This window comes from Heptranchias perlo, chromosome 20, assembly GCF_035084215.1.
Source record: "Heptranchias perlo isolate sHepPer1 chromosome 20, sHepPer1.hap1, whole genome shotgun sequence".
In the NCBI taxonomy this organism is placed as follows: Eukaryota; Metazoa; Chordata; class Chondrichthyes; order Hexanchiformes; family Hexanchidae; genus Heptranchias; species Heptranchias perlo.
The window spans coordinates 12,743,811-12,763,998 of NC_090344.1; the positions used below are offsets into that span (position 1 = coordinate 12,743,811).

Consider the following 20,188-nt stretch of genomic DNA (forward strand, 5'->3'; position numbering starts at 1 on the left):
GTGAACGCAAGCGGTACAACATGTGGTGGGCGGTGTGAACACACAACGAGTTATCAGTCGTACCACTTGGATATTTTATGTTTAATTGACAGAGCACAAAGAGATGCGGCTGGTGAATGGACAGCATCGCTGTGAGGGGAGAGTGGAAGTGTTCTACAATGGGACCTGGGGAACAGTGTGCTCGGAAAATCTGGACCCAAAGGATGCAGAAGTGATCTGTAAACAGTTACAGTGCGGCCCCATCACATCTGTTGAGTATGACACTCGGTTATTCGGAGAGGGATCCGGGCCCATTTGGCTCGATGAGATAGAGTGTAATTCACACGAGTCGTTCCTTTGGCAGTGTCAGTCTGACCCGTGGGGTGAACACAACTGTCATCACAGGGAGGATGCAGGTGTTGTTTGTTCAGGTAACACAATGAACCTCTCAATGTGCGGGCGTCATTTCAAACATTGGTGCCTAATACAGTCAGCATGTTTCTCTTCTCAACAGAAGTCAAAGTGCCGGAGAGATCCCACAGTTCAAAGGTCTGCGTTCGAGACTCTGGTTCTAAAGATGGACATTTACCAGGTGCTTCCTACTCTTCATACCAAATATCTGACTTGTATTCCTGGATAGTGTTGATTAAATAAGACATTATTCTCTTTGCTAGGCCTGGGACAACCTGTGAGGCTGGTTGGCGGTAACACCAACTGCTCCGGGAGAGTGGAGATATTGTCCAATAACGGTTGGGGCACGGTGTGTGATGACTCCTGGGATATGGCTGATGCCAATGTTGTCTGCAGACAGCTGCACTGCGGCCCCGCTCTACTGGCCCCAGGAGGGGCCTCATTTGCCCGTGGTGACGGTGTTATTTGGCTGGATGAGGTGAAGTGCACTGGAAGTGAATCCTTTCTGTCCGACTGTCGTTCCTCACCGCCAGGTCAACATGACTGTTACCACAAGGAAGATGCCAGTGTGATTTGTTCCGGTAAGGGTCGCAGCGGGATTTTCCTCGTTCTGTGAAATGACTCATTGAATTCGTAAATTGAGTCCAACTTTTATCTTCAATGCAAAATTCCTAATATTTTAAGTACGTGTAATGTTTGTACAATATGTATTCCACAGGGCTCAATTTGTCCCCTACTGCTTCTCCGTCCACATCTGCAGGTATTTATCATGAGTATCAGTATTAGCATTCGCATTCATATTTTATTTTACTGTACTAATATGGTCATCAATATCATTTTTGTTCAGGAATTGTCCCATTAGATTGGACATTTCCTAAAGTTACTCCATTGTTTAAGAAGGGTGGGAGAGAAAAAAAAAACAAGTGTACAGCTTGACGTCAGCTGCAGGGATGCTACCAGAATGTGCATTCAGGATAGAGTGACTTTTTTATTCGTTCATGGAATGTGGGCTTCGCTGGCGAGGCCAGCATTTATTGCCTATCCGTAATTGCCCTTGAGAAGGTGGTGGTGAGCCGCCTTCTTGAACCGCTGTTGTCCATGTGGTGAAGGTTTTCCCACAGTGCTGTTAGGAAGGGAGTTCCAGGATTTTGACCCAGCGACGATGAAGGAACGGCGATATATTTCCAAGTCGGGATGGTTTGCGGCTTGGAAGAGAACGTGCAGGGGGTGTTGTTCCCATGTGACTGCTGCTCTTGTCCTTCTAGGTGGGAGAGGTCTCGGGTTTGCGTGGTGATGTCCAAGAAGCCTTGGCGAGTTGCTGCAGTGCATCCTGTGGATGGTACACACTGCAGCCACTGTGCGCCGATGGTGAAGGTAGTGAAGGGGTGCCAATCAAGCGGGCTGCTTTATCTTGGATGGTGTCGAGTTTCTTGAGTGTTGCTGGAGCTGCACTCATCCAGGCAAGTGGAGAGTATTCCATCACACTCCTGACTTGTGCCTTGTAGATGGTGGAAAGGCTTTGGGGAGTCAGGAGGTGAGTCACTCGCCGCAGAATACCCAACCTCTGATCTGCTTTTGTAGCCACAGTATTTATATGACTGGTCCAGTTACGTTTCTGGTCAATGGTGAGCCCCAGGATGTTGATGGTGTGGGATTCGTCGATGGTAATGCCGTTGAATGTCAAGAGGAGGTGGTTAGATACACTCTTGTTGGAGATAGTCATTACCTGGCACGTGTCTGGCTTGAATGTTACTTGCCACTTATGAGCCCAAGCCTGGATGTTGTCCAGGTCTTGATGCATGCGGGCACGGGCTGCTTCATTATCCGAGGGGTTGCGAATGGAACTGAACACTGTTCAATCGTCAGCGAACATCCCCATTTCTGACCATATGATGGAGGGAAGGTCATTGATGAAGCAGCTGAAGATGGTTGGGCCTAGGACACTGCCCTGAGGAGCTCCTGCAGCAATGCCCTGGGGCTGAGATGATTGGCCTCCAACAACCACTACCATCCTCCTTTGTGCTCGGTATGACTCCAGCCACTGGAAAGTTTTCCCCCTGATTCGCATTGACTTTAATTTTACGAGGGCTCCTTGGTGCCACACTCGGTCAAATGCTGCCTTGATGTCAACGGCAGTCACTCTCACCTCAACTCTGGAATTTAGCTCTTTTGTCCATGTTTGGACCAAGGCTGTAATGAGGTCTGGAGCCGAGTGGTCCTGGCGGAACCCAAACTGAGCATCGTTGAGCAGGTTATTGGTGAGTGAGTGCCGCTTGATAGCACTGTCGACGACACCTTCCATCACTTTGCTGATGATTGAGAGTGGATTGTTGTGGCGGTAAAGTGACCGGATTGGATTTGTCCTGCTTTTTGTGGACATGACATACGTGTGCAATTTTCCACGTTGTCGGATAGATGCCAGTATTGTAGCTGTACTGGCACAGCTTGGCTAGAGGCGCAGCTAGTTCTGGAGCACAAGTCTTCAGCACTACAGCCGGGATGTTCTCGGGGCCCATGACCTTTGCTGGATCCAGTGCACTCAGCCGTATCTTAATGTCACGTGGAGTGAATCGAATTGGTTGAAGACTGACTTCTGTGATGGTGGGGATATTGGGAGGAGGCCGAGATGGATCATCCACTCGGCACTTCTGGATGAAAATGGTTGCAAACGCTTCAGCCTTGTCTTTTGCACTCACGTGCTGGACTCCGCCATCTTTGAGGGTGGGGATGTTTCCAGAGCCTCCTCCTCCCGTTAGCTGTTTAATTTTCCACCACTATTCACGACTGGATGGGCCAGGACTGCAGAGCTTTGATCTGATTCGTTGGTTGTGGAATTGCTTAGCTCTGTCTGTGGAATGTTGCTTCCGCTGTTTAGCATGCATGTAGTCCTGAGTGAACAAATATGAGCTGTTCAGAGGGTTTGCGCTTGGCTTTGTTGAGAGTAAGCCTTGTCGGACTAACCTAGCTGATTTTTTTGAGGATGTCAAGAACAAGGTGGATAATGGAGTGTCCTTTTTAATTCATTTATGGGATGTGTGCGTCGCTGACAAGGCCGGCATTTATTGCTCATTTCCATTTGCCCTTGAGAAGGTGGTGCTGAGACGCCTTCTTGTACCGCTGCAGTCCTGTGATGAAGGTTCTCCCACAGTGCTGTTAGGTAGGGAGTTCCTAGATTTTGACCCAGCGACGATGAAGGAACGGCGAATTATTTCCAAGTCAGAGTGTGTGTGACCTGGAGGGGAACGTGCAGGTGGTGGTGCTCACATGGACCTGTTGCCCTCGTCCTTCTAGTTGGTAGAGGTTCCGGGTTTGGAGGTGTTGTCGGAGTATCCTTAGCGAGTTGCTGTAGTGCATCTTATAGATAGTATACACTGCAGCCACTGTGCGCTGGTGGTGGAGGGAGTGAATGTTTAAGATGGTGGATGGGGTGCCAATCAAGCGGGCTGCTTTGTCTTAGGTGGTGTCGAGCTTCTTGAGTGTTGTTGGAGCTCCACTCACCCAAGCAAGTGGAGAGTATTCTATCACACTCCTGACTTGTGCTTTGTAAATGGCGGAAAGGCTTTGTGGAGTCAGGAGGAGAATCACTCGCCACATAATACGCAGCCTCTGACCTGCTCTTGTAGCCACAGTATTTACGTGGCTGGTCCAGTTAAGTTTCTGGTCAATGGTGATCCCCAGGTTGTTGATGGGGGGAATTCGGCGATAGTAATGCTGTTGAATGTCAAAGGGTGGTGGTTGGACAGTCCTCTGTTGGAGATGCTCATTACCGGGCACTCGTCTGGCTATTATAGACATATTGGATGTCCTCTCGATGGACTCCCAGAAGGCATTAGATAAGTTTCACACAAGAGGCTATCAGATAAAATGAGAATGCACGGAATTGCAGGTGGTCTTTGGACTTGGGTTGGAAATTGTTAGGGAGGAAGTAGACAGGGGATAAAGGGTCATAATCTGATTGGTGGGATGTGACAAGTGGTGCTCCCCACGAATCTGTTCTGGGGCCTCAAACTTGCACCATGTGTATTTATGACTTGGATGAAGGAATAGATAGTTGTATACCTCAGTTAGCAGATCACAATCAATTAAGAGGGACAGTAAATTGTGCAGATGGGTGCAGGAAGTTGCAAATGGTTATCGATAGATAAGAAGAGTATGCAAAACAATGGAAAATTGAGTTTCATGTGGGCAAGTGTGAGAACATCCATTTTGGACCAAAGAAAGATAAATCGGAGCATTTTCTAAATGGTAGACAAATCATTAAAAGCCAGTGGACAGGTACAAAAAGTTATTGACCTAATTCTCAATGGGTCTTAAATACAAATCAGAACAAGTTAAGCTTCAGTTGTACAGAAACTTCATCGGAACGGATCTGGGATGCTGCGTTCAGTTTTGGGCACTGCAACTGAAAAAGAATATATTGGCCTTGGAAGGGGTGCAGCGCAGATTGACTGGATTGATACCGGAGCTTACAGGGTTCAATTATGAGGACATGTTGCATAGACTAGGCTTGTGTTCCCTTCAGCATAGAAGATTGAGGGGTGATATGATCGAGGTGCTTAAAATGTTAAAAGGAATTGACAAGGGAGATACGACGAAACTATTTTGTCAGCAATCAAGAACAAGGGGACATAATCTTAAAATTATGTCGAGGTCATTCAGAAGCGAAATCAGGAAGCACTTTTTCACACAAATTGTAGTAGATATCTGGAACTCTCTCCACCAAAAGGCGCTGGTTTCAAGATTACTTGGAGATTTCAGTCCTGCGATAGATAGATTTCTGTTGGTTGAGGGTAGCAAGGGATATGGAGCAAATACGGGTAAATGGAGGTGAGGTACGATCACCTATGATCTAATTGAATGGCTGAGTAGGCTCGAGGGACTGAATGATGTAGTCCTGTTCCGAATGTTTCCATGCTCCTGTATTAGTGATATTATTCTCATTCTTATTAATAACAACAATTTATTGTTATTTTTGATCATTTCTGAAGTTAATTTAAGTTACAAATTGACTGGAACATTTTTTCCTTACCGAGTATTTGAAAGAGATCGGTTTAAAGCTCGTTAATCCCCGGTCTCTGACTATACTTGAACTGTCCTGTACTCAGCAGGTACATGAGAGGCGGGGCTGGGACTCGGTCTCTATAATTCTGACCCGCTCATACTTTCCTCTGGTACAATGTGCACCATAGTTATTGGGGAATGTTCGGCGCGACTCATTGCGCACGAGCAGTGCATTCAATTAATAAACACTTATTGTAAATATTTTAATATACAACGCGGACTGTGGATATAATACATCTTTCTGTAATCTTGTGATTAAGGACAGGGAGGTAAAGGCACCTCCATCCCTCTTGTCGTCTGCATAACCCTCGGAGTCCTTCTAATCTGTGAGTTGATCGCACTGATGGTGGTAATACAGAGAAAGTCAACAAGAAGAGGTGAGGCTCAAATCCTCCCGCTGAACGAACACTGGATCTCGGATATTGTTTCATATCCTGGCGGGACTCCAGTACATTGTACTTTTCCATAGAGAAAGTCTTACGTGGTATTGTCAGAAAGAAATCTTAATCCGCTTTTGGCGATTTGTTCCGATCATCGTGCTCCCCGAATTAGTAAAATATGACATTTAAATGGTGAATTATTTGAAACATGGAAAATTTACTGCAAGAATGAGGCCATTCGGCCCATTGTATCTGTGCCGGTCGAAATAGAGCTACCCAGCCTGATCTCACTTTCCAGCACTTGGTCCGGAGCCTTGTAGGTTATGGCATTTCAATTGCATATCCAAGTACTTTTTAAATGTGATGAGGGTTTCTGCCTCTACTACCATTTCCGGCAGTGAGTTACAGACCCCCACCACCTTCTGGGTGAAAAATATCTTTCTTCTACTAATCCTTCTACCAATTGTGTTAAATCTATGCCACCTGGTTACTGACCTCTCTGCTAAGGGAAATAGGTCCTTTCTGTCCAATCTATCTGGGCCCCTCATAATTTCATACACTTCAAGTAAATCACCCCTCAACCTCCTCTGTTCCAAAAAACAAACAACCGCAGCCTATCCAATCTTTCCACATATCTAAAATTCTCCAGGACTGACCACATCCTCGTAAATCTCCTCTGTACCCTTTCTCGTGAAATCACATCTTTCCTGTAATGTGGTGACCAGAATTGTACGCAGTCCTCAAGCTGTGGCCGAACTAGTGTTTTATACTGTTCTAGCATAACCTGCCTGCTCTTACATTATATCCCTTGGCTAATAAAGGGAAGTATCGCGTATGCCTTCTTAACCACCTTGTCCACCTGTCATGCTATCTTCAGGGATCTGTGGACATGCACTGCAAGGTCCCTCCCTTCCTCTACACCTCTCAGTATCCTCCCATTTATTGTGTATTCCCTTGCCTTGTTTGCCCTTCCCAAGGACATTACCTCACACTTCTCCAGATTTAATTCTATTTGCCACTTTCCTGCCCACCTGACCAGTCCATTGATATCTTCCGACAGTCTACAGCTTTCCTGCTCACTATCAACCTCACGGCCAATTTTTATATCATCTGCAAGCTTCTCAATCTTGTCACCTACATTTAAGTCTGAATCAATAATGTATACCACAAAAAGCAATGGACCTAGTACTGAATCGTATGGAACACCATTGGAAACAATTGTCACAAAAATACACGTCGACCATTACCCTATGATTCCTGCCACTGAGCCAATTTTGGATCCAGTTGCCACTTTCCCTTGGATCATAGGAAACAAAGGAACATATGAACATGGGAACAGGAGTAGGCCATTCAGCCCCACGTGCCTGCTCTGCCATTTGATAAGATCATGGCTGATCTGTGATCTAAATCCATATACCTGCCTTTGGCCCAGATCCCTTAATACCTTTGGTTGCCAAAAAGCTATCTATCTCACATTTAAATTTAACAATTGAGCTGGTATCAATTGCGGTTTGCGGAAGAGAGTTCCAAACTTCTACCACCCTTTGTGTGTAGAAATGTTTTCTAATCTCGCTCCTGAAAGGTCTGGCTCTAATTTTTAGACAGTGCCGCCTACTCCTAAAATCCCCAACCAGCGGAAATAGTTTCTCTCCATCCACCCTATCCGTTCCCCTTAATATCTTATAAACTTCGATCAGATAACCCCTTAACCTTCGAAACTCCAGAGAATACAACCCCAATTTGTGTAATCTCTCCTCGTAACTCGGACAGTGAAGAAGGTTATCGAGGATTGCAACGCGACCTTGATAAATTGGGCCAGTGGGCCGATGAATGGCAGATGGAGTTTAATTTAGATAAATGTGAGGTAATGCATTTTGGTAGATCGAATCGGGCCAGGACCTACTCCGTTAATGGTAGGGCGTTTTGGAGAGTTATAGAACAAAGAGATCTAGGAGTACAGGTTCATAGCTCCTTGAAAGTGGAGTCATAGGTGGATAGGGTGGTGAAGAAGGCATTCGGCATGCTTGGTTTCATTGGTCAAAACATTTAATACAGGAGTTGGGATGTCTTGTTGAAGTTGTACAGGACATTAGTAAGGCCACACTTGGAATACTGTGTACAGTTCTGGTCACCCTATTATAGAAAGGATATTATTAAACTAGAAAGAGTGCAGAAAAGATTTACTAGGATGCTACCGGGACTTGATGGTTTGACTTATAGGGAGAGGTTAGATAGACTGGGACTTTTTTCCCTGGACAGTAGGAGGTGAAAGGGTGATCTTATAGAAGTCTATAAAATAATGAGGGGCATAGATAAGGTAGATAGTCAAAATCTTTTCCCAAAGGTAGGGGAGTCTATAACGAGGGGGCATAGATTTAAGGTGAGAGGGGAGAGATACAAAAGGGTCCAGAGGGGCAATTTTTTCACTCAAAGGGTGGTGAGTGTCTGGAACGAGCTGCCAGAGGCAGTAGTAGAGGCGGGTACAATTTTGTCTTTTAAAAAGCATTTGGACAGTTACATGGGTAAGATGGGTATAGAGGGATATGGGCCAAGTGCAGGCAATTCGGACTAGCTTAGTGGTATAAACTGGACGACATGGACATGTTGGGCCGAAGGGCCTGTTTCCATGTTGTAACTTCTATGATTCTATGAACCCTTGAAGTCCGGGTATCATTCTAGTAAACCTACTCCCTCCAAAGCCAATATGTCCTTCCGAAGGTGCGGTGCCCCAGAACTGCTCACATTTCTCCAGGTGCGGTGTAACCAGGCTTTTGTATAGCTGCAGCATAACTTCTGCCCCCTTGTACTCTAGTCCTCTAGATATAAAGGCCAGCATTCCATTAGCCTTCTTGATTATTTTCTGCACCTGTTCATGACACTTCAATGATCTGTGTACCTGAACCCCTAATTCCCTTTGGACATCCACTGTTTTTAACTTTTTACCATTTCGAAAGTACCCTGTTCTATCCTTTTTTGATCCAAAGTGGATGACCTCACATTTGTCAACATTGAATTCCATTTGCCACAGTTTTGCCCATTCACCTAATCTATCAATATCGCTTTGTAATTTTATGTTTTCATCTACACTGCTTACAATGCCACCAATCTTTGTGTCATCGGCAAACTTAGATATGAGACTTTCTATGCCTTTATCTAAGTCGTTAATGAATATTGTGAATTATTGAGGCTCTAAGACAGATCTCTGCGGGACTCCACGAGTCACATCCTGCCAATGTGAGTACTTCCCATTATCCCTACTCTCTGTCGCCTTTCGCTCAGCCAACTGCCTAACCAAGTCCGTACTTTTCCCTCGATTCCATGGGCTTCTATCTTAGCTAACAGTCTCTTATGTGGAACCTTATCAAATGCCTTCTGGAAGTCCATATAAATAACATCCATTGACATTCCCCTGTCCACTACTTTAGTCACCTCTTCAAAAAATTGAATCAGGATCCCATGGACTTTTACTTTTTAGTCCAGTCAGCCATGTGGGACCTTGTCAAAAGCCTTGCTAAAATCCAATTGGACTACATCAAACGCGTTAACCTCATCGACCCTCCTTGTTACCTCCTCAAAAAATTCAATCAGGTTAGTCAGGCACGACCTTCCCTTAATGTGTCCACATTCACCGTCCCAGGATCTCAGCTGGTATATAAGCTTCCAGAAGATTTTACTTAGAACATAAGAACATAAGAAATTGGAGCAGGAGTAGGCCAATCGGCCCCTCGAGCCTGCTCCGCCATTCAATAAGATCATGGCTGATCTGATCCCAACCACAAATCTAAAGAACACAAGAAGTCGGAGCAGGACCCGGCCACATAGCCCCTGGGCCCTCTCCGCCACCCACAGGGCATTGACCGATCCGAACTCAGCTTCATGTCCAATTTCCTGCCCGCTCCCCATAACCCCTAATTCCCTTTACTTCTAGGAAACTGTCTATTTCTGTTTTAAATTTATCTAATGATGTAGCTTCCACAGCTTCCTGGGGCAGCAAATTCCACAGACCTACCACCCTCTGAGTGAAGAAGTTTCTCCTCATCTCAGTTTTGAAAGAGCAGCCCCTTATTCTAAGATTATGCCCCCTAGTTCTAGTTTCACCCATCTTTGGGAACATCCTTACTGCATCCACCCGATCAAGACCCTTCACAATCTTATATGTTTCAATAAGATCGCCTCTCATTCTTCTGAACTCCAATGAGTAGAGTCCCAATCTACTCAACCTCTCCTCATATGTCCGCCCCCTCATCCCCGGGATTAACCGAGTGAACCTTCTTTGTACTGCCTCGAGAGCAAGTATGTCTTTTCTTAAGTATGGAGACCAAAACTGTATGCAGTATTCCAGGTGCGGTCTCACCAATACCTTATATAACTGCAGCAATACCTCCTTGTTTTTATATTCTATCCCCCGAGCAATAAAAGCCAACATTCCGTTGGCTTTCTTGATCACCTGCTGCACCTGCATACCAACTTTTTGATTTTCTTGCACTAGGACCCCCAGATCCCTTTGTACTGCACTACTTTCCAGTCTCTCGCCATTAAGAAAATAACTTGCTCTCTGATTTTTCCTGCCAAAGTGCATAACCTCACATTTTCCAATATTATATTGCATCTGCCAAATCTCCGCCCACTCACCCAGCCTGTCTATATCCCCTTGCAGGTTTTTTATGTCCTCCTCACTCTCTACTTACCCTCCCATCTTTGTATCATCTGCAAATTTTGATATGTTGCACTCGGTCCCCTCCTCCAAATCATTGCTGCAACAATGGGACAGGACATTTAATTGAACTGTTTTGGGCTGTGCTTTCAGTTATTTATTTGTCTGTTATTCTTCCCTTATCGATTGGGTATCCGTTCCATCCCTTCAGTTTCTGGGTCCGGATATCCAATCTCGAAATCTTTCACCAGCTTCTGTCGTCATTTTGAGAGGTGACACTTTTATAAGACTTTTTGCTTTCGCCAGTGATTATTCTACATCCCAGCACAACTATTCCACTCACATCTCACCCACCCACCATAGTCCTACACAGCAAGTCACTTCTCATACTGACGGGATAGGCCAAGGAACCATGAACTCCTCAGTCGATCCACTATAGTGATACTATCCGCACCGTGACCACCACAGTCGGTCCTCCATTCTGATACTGTCCGCACCGTGACCTCCTCAGTCGGTCCTCCATTTTGATACTGTCCGCACCATGACCTCCTCAGTCGGTCCTCCATGTTGATACTGTCCGCACCGTGACCTCCTCAGTCGGTCCTCCATTCTGATACTGTCCGCACCGTGATCTCCACAGTCGGTCCTCCATGTTGATACTGTCCGCACCGTGACCTCCTCAGTCGGTCCTCCATTCTGATACTGTCCGCACCATGACCTCCTCAGTCGGTCCTCCATGTTGATACTGTCCGCACCGTGACCTCCTCAGTCGGTCCTCCATTCTGATACTGTCCACACCGTGATCTCCCCAGTCGGACCTCCATTCTGATACTGTCCGCACCGTGACCTCCTCAGTCTCCATTTTGATACTGTCCGCACCGTGACCTCCTCAGTCGGTCTTCCATTCTGATACTGTCCGCACCGTGACCTCCTCAGTCGGTCTTCCATTCTGATACTGTCCGCACCGTGACCTCCTCAATCGGCCCTCCATTCTGATACTGTCCACACCGTGACCTCCTCAGTCGGTCTTCCATTCTGATACTGTCCACAGAGATCAGTTAACTTTGTCCAGCTTCTTTTCAGCTGAATTCTCCGTGCGGCCCCATAACTGAGGGATCAGTTGGAACTTATTGCTCAAACTACCCCCTCATTTTGCCTTTTCCGAGTTGAATACATTTGGCCCCAGTTTACCGGAGGTGAACATGAGTCAACACAGACACACGCACACGTATAGACACACACATTCCACGGACATACACACACAAAAACATATGCACAAATCGACACACGAACACAGACACACACGAACGTATACATACACACATACATCCACACAAACACATACAAATAAACACATATACTTAAAGGTATACATTTACAGACACAGCCACATAGATATACAAACACACATACACGCACACACTATGCACACACACACGTTCATACACCACTCGCATAATAAAATCAATTTGCATTTAAATATCACCTTTAACGCAGTAAAACGTCCCAAGGCGATTCACAGGATCGTAATGAGCCAAAATGTGATACCGAGCGACATAAGGAGATATTAAGATTGGGGACCAAATGCTTGGTCAAAGGGGTAGGTTTTAAGCAGCGTCTTAAAGGAGGAGAGAGAGGGAGAGAGGCGGAGAGGTTTCTGGAGGGAATTCCAGAGCTTCGGTCCTAGGCAGCTGAAGGCACAGTTGCCACTCGTCTATGCGCACACATACCCACACATTCATTCATACACCCACAGACACACATATATGCACACACATTCATACACATGCACACTTGTTAATACTCACACACACATATATACACACACATTCATACACATGCACACTTGTTCATACTCACACACACATATAAACATTCATGGACTCACACACACTCACACGCACACTCACACACAGAAACTCCTTCCCTGTCCACACTACCTGACTTTGTTTTTTGACTACCAGCTTCTCTATGATTTGGATTTATTCGAACACTAATCAGTGTTAAATATGCGTGGAGTGAAACAAAATGTTAATCTCCCCGCCCTCCCTCCAACAGGTGCTGTCATTCGCGGCAGGGGTTCACCTGCTGGTTTCTACCAAGTAATTTATGAAGAGATTGAGAATATTCCAACCGGCGAGGTTTCCGCTCAACTCCGTGGATCAGGTCTGCTCGTTTCGTTTGATATTGAATCTTTACTGGATAGGCTCCGCTTTCCTTAAATAACAATTTTAATGATAACTGTACTGACTGGACACGATCAACAGTCTGTTCACTGTCCCCTTGTGACGTATTCCTTTCACAGTGAGAGTGTCTCTGTGTCCGTGTGTACAGTGATCCCAGTATTGTCTTTGGGAAGATTCCCATTGTTCTGATATCTGAGAGCTTCTTTACGAAGGGGCTGTACTTTGTATTATTGTGTCTGCTCTGTTCGGTGCAACAGATTCGGTATTAACGGGCTGCCCAGTTTGTTTCTTATTCATTATAAGAATGTGGGTATAACTGGTAGGGACATCATTCATTGTCCATCCCGAGGTATCCGGAGATGGCAATGGTGGACCATCTGTTTGAATCACTGCAGTCCGTGTGGTCAAGGTGTTCTGGGCCCATTTATTTTCCATCTCCAGTTATCCTCGGATGGCGATGGTGGGCCAACTGTTTGAATCACTGCAGTCCATGTAGTGAAGGTGTTCTGGGCCCATTTATTTTCCATCTCCAGTTATCCTCGGATGGCGATGGTGGGCCAACTGTTTGAATCACTGCAGTCCATGTAGTGAAGGTGTTCTGGGCCCATTTATTGCCCATCTCTAGTTATCCTCGGATGGCGATGGTGGGCCAACTGTTTGAATCACTGCAGTCCATGTAGTGAAGGCGTTCTGGGCCCATTTATTGCCCATCCCTAGTTATCCTCGGATGGCGATGGTGGGCCAACTGTTTGAATCACTGCAGTCCGTGTGGTGAAGGTATTCTGGGCCCATTTATTGACCAGCTCTAGTTATCCTGAGAAGGTGTTGGTGGGCCATCTGTTTGAATCACTGCAGTCCATTTGGTGAAGGTGTTCTGGGCCTATTTATTGCCCATCCCTAGTTATACTCAGATAGCGATGGTGGCCCATCTGTTTGAATCACTGCAGTCCATCTGGTGAAGGTGTTATAGAGTCATAGAGTCATAGAGTTATACAGCACGGATAGAGGCCCTTCGGCCCATCGTGTCCGCGCCGGCCATCAAGCCCGGTCTACTCTAATCCCATATTCCAGCATTTGGTCCGTAGCCTTGTATGCTATGGCATTTCAAGTGCTCATCCAAATGCTTCATGAATGTTGTGAGGGTTCCTGCCTCCACAACCCTTTCAGGCAGTGAGTTCCAGACTCCAACCACCCTCTGGGTGAAAAAGTTCTTTCTCAAATCCCCTCTAAACCTCCCGCCTTTTACCTTGAATCTATGTCCCCTTGTTATAGAACCCTCAACGAAGGGAAAAAGCTCCTTAGTATCCATCCTATCTGTGCCCCTCATAATTTTGTACACCTCAATCATGTCCCCCCTCAGCCTCCTCTTCTCCAAGGAAAACAAACCCAATCTTCCCAGTCTCTCTTCATAGCTGAAGCGCTCCAGTCCTGGTAACATCTTGGTGAATCTCCTGTGCACCCTCTCCAAAGCGATCACATCCTTCCTGTAGTGTGGCGACCAGAACTGCACACAGTACTCCAGCTGTGGCCTAACCAGTGTTTTATACAGCTCCATCATAACCTCCTTGTTCTTATATTCTATGCCTCGGCTAATAAAGGCAAGTATCCCATATGCCTCCTTTACCACCTTATCTACCTGTTCCGCCGCCTTCAGGGATCTGTGAACTTGCACACCAAGATCCCTCTGACCCTCTGTCTTGCCTAGGGTCCTCCCATTCATTGTGTATTCCCTTGCCTTGTTAGTCCCTCCAAAGTGCATCACCTCGCACTTTTCCGGGTTAAATTCCATTTGCCACTGTTCCGCCCATCTGACCAACCCATCTATATCGTCCTGCAGACTGAGGCTATCCTCCTCGCTATTTACCACCCGAGCAATTTTTGTATCATCAGCGAACTTACTGATCAGACCTTTTACATTCATATCCAAGTCATTAATGTAGACCACAAACAGCAAGGGACCCAGCACCGATCCCTGTGGTACCCCACTGGCCACAGGCTTCCAGTCACAAAAACAACCTTCGACCATCACCCTCTGCCTTCTGCCACTAAGCCAGTTTTGTATCCAAAGTGCCAAGGCACCCTGGATTCCATGGGCTCGTACCTTCTTGACCAGTCTCCTGTGGAGGACTTTATCGAAGGCCTTACTGAAATCCATGTGTACCACATCCACTGCGTTACCCTCATCCACACGCCTAGTCACCCCCTCAAAAAATTCAATCAAATTAGTCAGACATGATCTTCCCTTGACAAAGCCATGTTGACTATCCCTGATTAATCCTTGCTTCTCCAAGTGGAGACTAATTTTGTCCTTCAGAATTTTTTCCAATAATTTTCCTACCACTGATGTTAGGCTCATTGGCCTGTAGTTGCCCGGTTTTTCCCTACTCCCCTTCTTGAATAATGGTACTACATTAGCGGTTCTCCAGTCCTCTGGCACATCCCCTGTGGTCAGAGAGGTTCTGAATATATGTGTTAGAGCCCCCACAATCTCCTCCTTTGCCTCACACAGTAGCCTGGGATACATTTCGTCCGGGCCTGGGGATTTATCCATTTTTAGGCCTGCTAAAACCGCCAATACCTCCTCCCGCTCGATGTTAATATGTTCGAGTTTATCACAGTCCCCCTGCCGTATTTCTATGTCTACATCGTCCTTCTCCATAGTGAAACAGATGCAACAAATTCATTCAGAACCCCTCCTACATGTGCCGGCTCCACACACAGATTGCCATTTTTGTCCCTAATGGACCCTATTTTTTCCCTAGTCATCCTCTGACCCTTAATATACTGATAAAACATCTTAGGATTTTACTTTATTTTGCTCGCCAGTGTTATTTCATGGCCCCTCCTTGATCTCCTAATTTCTTTTTTAAGTATCCCCCAACTATTGTCCAACTAGAAATGGACAATAAATGTTCTGGGCCCATTTATTGTCCATCTCTAGTTATCCTGAGAAGGTGGTGATCGGCCTTCGTCTTGAACCAAATTCCAGGAACTTGACACAGTGACGATGAAGGTTTTATATTATCTGCTCCTATTTCCAAATTAATCTCTCCAATAACCACCAATGTTTTGTGTTTCACAGTTTCCATTTCCATTGACTCCCTCAATAATATTGAATATTACACGAGTGGCAGTTTGCGTGACAATGATCCGGGATCAGAAGATCCTGAAGGGATCTCCTCCAGTGATCAGGGAGGGTACATTTTCACTTCCCATGATCTCTTTGTTGTCTTCGCGCTCTCTACTGTCTAAAACCAACAATTGAAGATATCAGAGATTAATCACAGTACAATGACACTGCCAAGGACCCGGGGTCCTGGAGAGGATTTTTAGTTACAAAAGATTGCAGAAATACTTTGGATGTCAAGCAAATTTATCCCTTTTGTTACCAGTAGCATCATGGAATGAAAAATCCAATTCAATGTGTTTCCTCACACGGCTCGATAGGATGTGAAATGTGTCTACAGGTTGGGTGGGTGATTCAGTGGGATATCAGAGGACCCTTCTATGTCCATGGTTTAAATCACAGATGCTTTTGTCTCATTAACGTCTGTGCACTCTGCGTGTTGAGGTTACGTTATGTTAATGCGAATTGATCCCAACTCGGTCCAGAAATCAATGACCAAAGGTCACAGCAAAAAATAACTCGAGTACAGGTCAGTCTGCGCTCAGTGAAACGAAAGGGCTGGGACTGTGGGAGAAGTAGATCCGTCACTCTGATATTACTGGGAGTGTGGGGGAAGTGGATCCGTCACTCTGATATTACTGGGAGTGTGGGGGAAGTGGATCCGTCACTCTGATATTACTGGGAGTGTGGGGGAAGTGGATCCGTCACTCTGATATTACTGGGAATGTGGGAGAAGTGGATCCGTCACTCTGATATTACTGGGGGTGTGGGGGAAGTGGATCCGTCACTCTGATATAAGTGGGAATGTGAGGGAAGTGGATCCATCACTCTGATATTACTGGGAGTGTGAGGGAAGTGGATCCGTCACTCTGATATTACTGGGAGTGTGGGGGAAGTGGATCCTTCACTCTGATATTACTGGGAGTGTGGGGAAGTGGATCGGTCACTGTGATATTCCTGGAAGTATGGGGGAAGTGGATCCTTCACTCTGATATTACTGGGAGTGTGGGGAAGTGGATCGGTCACTGTGATATTCCTGGGGGTGTGGGGGAAGTGGATCCGTCACTCTGATATTACTGGGAGTGTGGGGGAAGTGGATCCGTCACTCTGATTTTGTTGGGAGTGAGGGGAAATGGATCCGTCACTATGATATTACTGGGAGTTGGGGGAAGTGAATCCGTCACTCTGATATTACTGGGAGTGTGGGGGAAGTGGATCCGTCACTCTGATATTACTGGGAATGTGAGGGAAGTGGATCCATCACTCTGATATTACTGGGAGTGTGGGAGAAGTGGATCCGTCACTCTGATATTACTGGGAGTGTGGAGGAAGTGGATCCGTCACTCTGATATTACTGGGAGTGTGGGGGAAGTGGATTCGTCACTCTGATATTACTGGGACTGTGGGGGAAGTGGATCCGTCACTCTGATTTTACTGGGAGTGTGGGGGAAGTGGATCCGTCACTCTGATATTACTGGAATGGGGAAGTGGATCCGTCACTCTGATATTACTGGGATGGAGAAAAACGATCTGTCATATTTATTTTTCTGGGAATGCGGTTCCAAACTGGACTTAATATAATTCACGAAAATAATTGCATCTTCAAGATCTGTGAAAAATGAATTCAGCAATTCAGCAGGTTTAAAATAATAATAATAGAAACTTCAATTGAGTTGTGAAAATTATAACAGGGTGTTTTCTCAGCACGTTTCTCGAGCGAGTGTTTTTCCAGACACGTTGAATGAACAGGCTCAATTATATCAATATTCGATCAGATTTATAACAGTCGATATTATAAACAGATAATGACTCTCAATCCATTAACATTCTGGCTATAAGAGCATTGAATCTAATTCTAATCGCAGATTTTAAAAGTTATATCTGAATGTAAGGACTGTCAAATTTCTTTTGTGACTCCCACCAGTGACGGCTCTGTAGTTCATTCACTGGACGGGAGAAGCAATTCCAGCCTGACAGGTGGACACGGGAAGCTTCTGTTCTAAATTTGGACACAGGACTTAATAATGTACATTCAAAATATCAGGAGAGGATGTGTGAGTTTTAAAAGGAGACTAAACTACCTCTGCACAACATAATGCAATAATTACCCGCCCTCCAACCCCAATTCACCTGAAAAATACAATCGCTCCACTTTCCCGCCCTGCAAGTCCCAGGGAGATTGCCTGATAATAATATAATTCGAAGTTCCTAGTTCTAGCATTTTGATTCAGTGAGAATCATTATTTCCTCCCAGGTTCGGTTCCGGGCGATTATGACGATGTTGAGCCTGGCGACTTTGACTCTCAGGAAGGTCAGTTCCCGCTGGAAAGTGACCCTGATGATCTCGGCGGTGATCTCTCCATTCTCGGTGAGTTCAGTCTCTGATATTCCCGAATGCACCAACTCTCTGTGTAGGAATGTACTGGCGTTTTTTTAAATTCCATTTCAATCGTCGGTGACACACACATAATATATAGATATACATTCCTGTTTCGATCGTAACATTAACCCATAATCTCTCTCTCCCCACAGTATACAGCTCTCGGACCCGCACTGAGCCCGGTTTCAATCCCATCATTAATCCATAATCTGTCTCACCCCACAGTATACAGCTCTCAGACCCGCACTGAGCCCGGTTTCAATCCCATCATTAATCCATAATCTGTCTCACCCCAAAGTATACAGCTCTCAGACCCGCACTGAGCCCGGTTTCCCTGTTGCTTCCACTCACGGTAACAATGACGATGTAATCCATGACTCGGGCACAACTCCGGACATTTGGCCACCGATGGGCAGTGAGATTGTGGCTCAAAATATTCACAATTCTACATCAAATCGGTAAGAGCAGCGTTTTATTATCTGTTCAATTGTTTGTGTCCCAATGTTCGTGGAGTGTCCAGTCCCGGGTGATATTGATTATTACACATATTAACCAAGGGCTTCAGTTGCTTCTATCTCTAATATCCCAGTCCTGGGGGAATATTCAGTCCCGGGTGATATTGATTATTACACATATTAACCAAGGGCTGCAGTTGTTTCTCTCCCTGATATCCCAGTCCTGGGGGAATAGTTAGTCCCGGGTGATATTGATTATTACACATATTAACCAAGGGCTGTAGTTGTTTCTATCCTTGATATCCCAGTGCTGGGAAGTGTCCAGTCCCGGGTGATATCTATTGTGTTATAATGGAGAGTGTGTTCTGCGGTTTGTGATACTGAAAGTATCAGGGAGAACATGCTGTGTATTTACTATTTAAATAAAAGGCCCCTTTAATACTGGCTGTATTTAATTATATTATCTGATTGTGGGGAGTGTGTTCCCTACAGTTTATGATTCTAAAACTACAAAAGAGAACATGCTCTATCGTTATTATTAAATTAAAAGTTCCTATATTTGAATCTATGGTATGTTGTGGGGAATTGTTTTCACCGCTCTCTCTCTCTCCCTCTCTCTCTCTCCCTCTCTCTCTCTCACGGTCTTTGTTTTCCTTCCAGGTAAATGTCAACATAAAATGCAGGATGTGATGTCCCGAGACGTATCAGAGACTGGCGGGAATTTTCTGTGTTAAATCTGAGAAAATGTCCTAAAGTGTGAACATGCTGAATGTGCTGTTCTTTAATATATAAACATCACTGTATCTGAATCGATCACCATATTACTTTGTGTTGAAATTACAAGATGTGGCTTTTCTCCATACTCTGTCTGAAAGTGTCTGTGTTCTGTGTAATTAACAAATGTAAAACGGAACAATGTATTTCCGATAATTTCCAGTCTGTGTTAATTCTGTATATACGCTGATTCACATGCATGAACCAACTCTGTAATAGAAGACCTGTGTTTCCTAACACTAGGTTTAGAGGAACTTCATTTTCTGATCGCCTCACATTTTCATATCTCATCATTAAAGGAGGTTTAGAAACCGCAGGGGGTCCAAAGAATCGTCTGTCTGTTTTATATCCATTTATTGTAACTGGTCCCTCCACCAACACAAAAGCTGAAACAACAGAAATTTTCCCATCTTATACTCGATGTACAGAGACTGCTGCAGTCACATAGTGTAATGTGGTGATGTACAGCGTAAACAGCGTTCAACAATAAAAAAATACATTTATTACATATTTTAGTTGGAATTTGTGCCTTTATCGCTATTAAGTTACCATTGATTGTTTCTACCATCCTTTCAGGCACTGCTTTCCAGAGCATAACAACTCTCTGCGTAAAAAAAAATCCTCATGTCGCCTCTATTATCACTGACTGTAGTGATGCTGCATTCCCCACTGTACATGAACCCCCATTGTTTATCACCCAGTTTTTTATTGTTGCTGACCCTACTCTGACTCTTATCACTGACTGTAGTGATGCTGCATTTACCCACAGTACAGGGACCCC

The 20,188-nt window shown here is 45.2% G+C and overlaps 1 protein-coding gene across 1 annotated transcript in view; it reads left to right on the plus strand.

Moving 5' to 3' along the window:
• LOC137335922 (deleted in malignant brain tumors 1 protein-like) overlaps positions 1-19,884 on the plus strand; it is a 36,063-nt gene extending 16,179 nt beyond the window's left edge. The window contains 9 exon segments of the mRNA XM_068001437.1: positions 12-410; positions 494-571; positions 654-971; positions 1,109-1,150; positions 5,712-5,828; positions 12,544-12,651; positions 18,053-18,166; positions 18,477-18,636; positions 19,294-19,884. Coding sequence (XP_067857538.1) covers positions 12-410; positions 494-571; positions 654-971; positions 1,109-1,150; positions 5,712-5,828; positions 12,544-12,651; positions 18,053-18,166; positions 18,477-18,636; positions 19,294-19,297 — 1,340 coding nt within the window. The 3' untranslated portion in view covers positions 19,298-19,884.
• Positions 19,885-20,188: the final 304 nt, after the last annotated feature.